The sequence below is a fragment of the Mugil cephalus genome, chromosome 7 (genome assembly GCF_022458985.1).
Source record: "Mugil cephalus isolate CIBA_MC_2020 chromosome 7, CIBA_Mcephalus_1.1, whole genome shotgun sequence".
NCBI lineage: Eukaryota > Metazoa > Chordata > Actinopteri > Mugiliformes > Mugilidae > Mugil > Mugil cephalus.
Genome location: NC_061776.1, coordinates 20215502 through 20220853, shown reverse-complemented (window position 1 = coordinate 20220853; position 5352 = coordinate 20215502). Strand labels below are relative to the sequence as shown.

The window sequence follows — 5352 nt, the reverse complement described above, 5'->3', positions numbered from 1 at the left end:
GAAATCCACAAATTCTAAAATTGAAAGGAAGTCCTACTATTTTGATTTATTTTCCAACACAGACGCTCAGATTTTATTCAAGAGCAGCTCTCTGTGATGCTCTTTTTTTAGACACTTGTTTTGAAACATGTTGCTGGCAAAGTGAGTGTGTATTATGTGACAATCAAGTTTTTCAGCTTCAACATTTTGATAGTTTTAGTGCTATTTCAAGCACCGTCTAAAACAGTTTGCTAATCTCCCCATTGTGCTTGTATTTAAGTTTCACATGGATGACTGAGGACTTTCACAGAGACACGACGTGTCTCGTCTGGCTCGGGGATTGTCTTGGGATCCCTCACGAAGGAGTAGAAAACATCACCAGGAAATCTGTCTGGAATATGACGTTTAGCGCGTTGCCACTGTCACTGTGGAATATGTTATATACACTAACCCCATGTGCCCACACTGTACTCCTCAAAGCTTCACAGTGTCAACCAGTGAACCTTTCATGCTGGAGAACACTGTCGTTACTTTTAACAGAGCAGGATAATGTGCTCACACTCACTTAGCAACTGACTGCAGAGAGCAACAACTAGAACTAGTTTTGTCCAGTACCGCATCCATGCATTACATCTTCATTCAGACTTCGTCTGCCATTGATCCTTCTGAATATGTTTTTAAAAAGCTTCTCAGTATCCTGCAGCATCATTCCACCGCCCCGTGAAACGGGCTCAAGCTACTTAGTTATTTCTGGCCCTTCTGTACCCAATACAATGGTGAGTCTATGCAAATCTCACGGCTGATTTCTCCTCTGTTTTGCAACAGCGTTATCCTAAGATGTTTACCGTCCCCTTCCTAATCTGAGTAGGCCCCCGATTTCTGTACGTTCTCGGCCGTTGGCACAATGAGCGAGTATAATACAAAATCTGGAAAGGCTGTACTGCTGACTCATGTTATGCAACATGCTCCCTGGGTTGCACCATACATGGCGAGTCAAAGAGCAGCGTGACTTATCAGATCATGAAATTCGGCTCTGTTTTGGAAGCACATACAGACCTCTGTACCTGGACTTCGAACCAGCGCTGCTGCACAGCGAGAAGGTACTGGATGACCTGATCTTTTTTTTTTTTTTTTTTTTTTTTTGGAGATTAAATTGACTGGAGCTTGCATCAGCCCTCCGTTCCTAAAATAGTGTCTTTCTACCACGTTACATCACTCATGCTGTCACATGATAGATAACCTTTAAAACAGTGCCACCTGAAACCACTGGGGCCCCCTCGAGAGGCTTTTCCATTTTCACTGAGTATTTTGATTATTTTTATCTTCAAGCGCAGTCAAGTTGTTTTCACATCCTGCATGGTGAATAACTCAATCGTTATTTAAAATAACTGCAGCGGCTTGATGATGTGAAAGCATGTTGACACCATATAATACAGCCAGTCAGTCTGTTTAATGTGTCATAGTTGCTACGTATGTGAGGAAATCTACAGCATCTGGTTTCCCTTTAAGTGCAATTATTACATGTGTTGGTGTCTGCAGTGGGTGCTTATGGGTAATGTAGTTTGAAGAGAGCCCAGGTAGCTAAACCTTTACCTAGTTCGTCACCTATACTGCCACTGTTATACAAGTGAACTGCATGTTATCAGAGCACATCCTCATCTTATTGGCTGGATTTTTCCTGGCTCCCCGTCTGTCACTTGATCTCTCCCTCACATGAGAAGCTGAACTACATTGTGCAACCCAAGGACAGACTCCTGCCCTTTCCCTCCTCGTGATCATGACTCTGCACTCTCACAGGGGAATGCCGGCCTTACATCAACCCTGTGACGTTGCCCCGACATTCAACTCCGCAGAGAGATCACCTGCTTTTGTATGTGTGACACAGTTGGAAAAAGAAACGAGGAGGAGGAGTGGCTGGAGAGGCTTGCACAATAGCTCGCATGCCAAGTCCTCTATTTCAAAACGGGCTCTGCGGTGAGGTATCCAGTAACGAGTTGCAAAAAAACACTAGACATTACTTTACTCTCTCTCTCTCTTTATTATGAACGCTCAAGTGCAATACTATTGTTGCACGTGAAATATACCGTCGGTAATCCATGCGATCTACTGACACGCTGCAAGTGAAACATGTGAGCAGTCGTCACATGCTGGTTTCTAGGAAGTCAGCTGGTGAAAATGCAAACTGCCCGACAGATCGCAGGGAATCGGTGAAAAGGGAACCTGTTTGGATGAATGAGCAGGGTCCTGCTGACCGAGGCAGAAGCCAGTGCGGAGAGAGCGCACCAGGATTATTGTTCTCTTCAGCTCAGAGATGGCACTGAGGCCACAAAGGCCAACATGACCTCTGTGATCCGCACGTGACTTTTTTTTTTTTACAACTGGAAAAAGGTCAGAATTCACCTCAGTGCTGCTAAAATTTCCAGAAATGGAAAAAAAAAGAAACAATCCCAAAAAACCCAGGTAGATGTTGTTCCAAAAAATACTTTTTATTGACAGCAATACATATATGTGTCTTGAATTCAGATGTTGCAAATAGGTAAAAAAAAAAAAAAAAAAAAGAAACATAAATACACTTAAATTAGAAATAACTTAAATTGTAACAAAGGAACTATTTCACTTGTGGCAAATAATAACAGCTGGTATGAGAAACACTAAATACACAGAATGTCTTCACCGGATGTGTAGCCCTTCCCTTTTTAAATTACGACAATAGCAACGTCAACATTAACAACTGTAATCAAATAAGTGAAATTGCAATAGGTCCAGTGTTTCAACAAGTGCTTTTGTTTCTGCAGAGAGAGGCCGAGGCCTTGGTCCATTCAACAGCTCTGTGCTCTGGTTTCTCCATGTTTGTCTGACTCATCACAGAGGCTTTACATACATGATATAATCCTCGTGTACAGTGTCCATCTTCACATTAAAAAGCACGCAGGCTTTTTTACCATTTCCACCTCAGCACAATACAAGAGCCTCGCCATCTCATATTGGTTGCAAAGGCCGACAGACGCAACTCCGAACAGTCCAGTCCAAAGTGGAAATCCAGCCCCTGCTCTTTTTTCTTTTTTTCAAATACATCCCTTAAAGACAGCAGGGTTTTTTCCCCTGGAAAAATTTCTTTCCCCATAAGCAGTGCTTTGGAATTTGATCTCTGGGTGGTAGCATGTGTCCATCAGGGTTCACACCACTCTTCCTCTGTGCAGCAATAACTTCATCGTTCGGGGAGATTAATGATTGGCACCCACTGGTCCATGCACCGACTCTCGCTGCAGAATCTTTTCAGCTTGCTCAAAGCAGGGTCCTTCCAAGATGTCGAATGTGGGCTCTGAAAATATCAAAAGGGGAAAGAGAATTAATTATTTAAATGCTGCTACATATTTTTACACAAATGAGTAAGACTCGGGACCGGTGTGGGTGGAGAGACGAGGTCTTCCCCTCTGACTAAATTCCTCAGAAGTCATATGAGGGAGGAGTCACACGCATGTTTACCAAATGCAGAGAACAAGCACGGGCAAGTTTCCTTAGAAGAGTTTCACCCATGTGCTCATGCCCCGGGACCATATTTGAAATCCTAACACAACAAGATATGTTTAGTCGTAAAACATGTAAACAACACTTACAGTAACAAGGACGCAGTGCAGGTCCATAGGTTCACCCCCACTCTGCTTTCCACCTCCTCCTCCTCCCAGGATTTCTGCCAGGCGCCGGGTGCTGTTGACTCTCAGGATGTTGATGTCATTCTCACAGCAGAAAGCCTGGATGAGGGTGAAGTGGATCTGCAGGGCCACATCTTTCACGTCCTCGTCGTCGGTGGCCAGGATGCACAAAACCACATTATCAGGGTCTCTGTGGTGGAAAAAAAATAAATAAACGCCGACTTATTAGTCCGTGTTAAAGTTTTAAAGTATGCTGCTGCTACTCTTTAGGAGCTGTCGTCGTATTAGTGTCTTCGTGACAGCTGATGTAACCGTGTACTTACACGTTGAGGGACTTGGCAGCCTCGTAGACACCGACTGTGATGCAGCCCTGAGGCAAGGCTGAGGTCAGGACTTCTTCTAAAGCTTTCGCCACCGTATCCATTCTACAACATAAACAGGTGCAAACCATCGTTAATGTCGTCGCCACTGCACCGCGAACCGTGAAACTTGAAGCCTTTCCGTTTCTGTTTCGGGTTAGTTAGCTGCCGGACTGCTCAACACCCGGTGTAGTTTCGAGTAAAGAGTTGTGCACAGGTCAGTTTCGACACGTTGAAGACGGCAACTAAACACCGAAATTGCTTTAACCACTGCACGAAAGCGCAAACGCTGAAGAACACGAAGCCCGTCGTGTCAAGTTTTCTATGTTTTTTTATTTTATTTTTTTAAACTGTGCTCACCTAAACCCAGACAGCAGCAGGGATGTTAGCTAACAAGTTATCTAAGAGCGCCTCGCGACAGTCTCAACAGAAGAGCAGTTAGCCGAGCAAAGTCTCACAATAACATACACACTTAAATCTTTTTTTTTTTCTTTACCATGCACCAGTCAAGTCAATGCACTAATAATAATATACACCGATACACCCACAGCCTCAAATATGCATTAACAATCCGACAAAATCCGTATATTCACCTTTCCTGGGAGTAATCTCCGCTTAGTTCCTCAAATGTCATGTTGTACATAAAATCCAAATCCACCAAGAGGTTAGGTTAAAGGCGAGCTATCCTGGTATCTTCTCGACTCGACACACGCTTTTTATCTTTAGTCCAACGGGCTGCAACTGACAGATAAATCTCGCAGCTTCACATTAAAACAGTCGCAGGGAGGGGGGACAATGCGAGTCAGGCGGACATTTGCATACCCGTGTTTATTGGTGGTATGTTAATACTGTCTCTCGTGTGATTGGACGGACAGGCGGCGGCAGGCGTGTCTTCAGCCCCGTTACTACCGTAAATGTACCTTACTGCTGCCCTCAAACGTTGGGACACAAGACATAAAGGGAATTTATTAACCCGTCTGCAACGCACCTCTACGTTAAAACAACTTGTGCACGACTGTGACGTTGTTATAAAAACCGCTAACTCTGCACACTTCTGCTTCGACTGCAGTTTGTAGTCCTATTTCTAGCAGCTTGACATTAAGCAGGGAGACACGTTTCAGACATATCACAAAAAAAGTAAATTAAACCCTGTTTCTTAATAGCTGTTTCATCAAGTATTTAGTGAGTAGTTTGCTGTGGACCTCACCCTTGCTGCCGGACCGGCCAGGAGCGTCCTCAGGACAACGGCATAGCAACGGGACGCTCATCGGGAAAGCTGCGCTCTGATTGGTCCACGGCGGAGCGTGCGAAAAGTTACCGAAACCCCGCGCGAGATCCAATAGAGTGGCGCGGGAAAGACT

At 44.4% G+C, this 5352-nt stretch overlaps 1 protein-coding gene across 1 annotated transcript; it reads right to left on the bottom strand.

Annotated features, from left to right (window-relative positions):
- Nucleotides 1–2444: 2444 nt before the first annotated feature.
- Nucleotides 2445–4758, bottom strand: gadd45aa (growth arrest and DNA-damage-inducible, alpha, a). The gene is made up of 4 exons (XM_047590705.1): nt 4585–4758; nt 3956–4057; nt 3597–3822; nt 2445–3301 (listed from the first exon to the last, which is right to left on the bottom strand). The coding sequence occupies exons 1-4, from the start codon at nt 4632–4634 to the stop codon at nt 3188–3190; spliced, it is 492 nt and encodes a 163-aa protein (XP_047446661.1). The 5' UTR covers nt 4635–4758; the 3' UTR covers nt 2445–3187.
- Between the last annotated feature and the right edge of the window lie 594 nt (nt 4759–5352).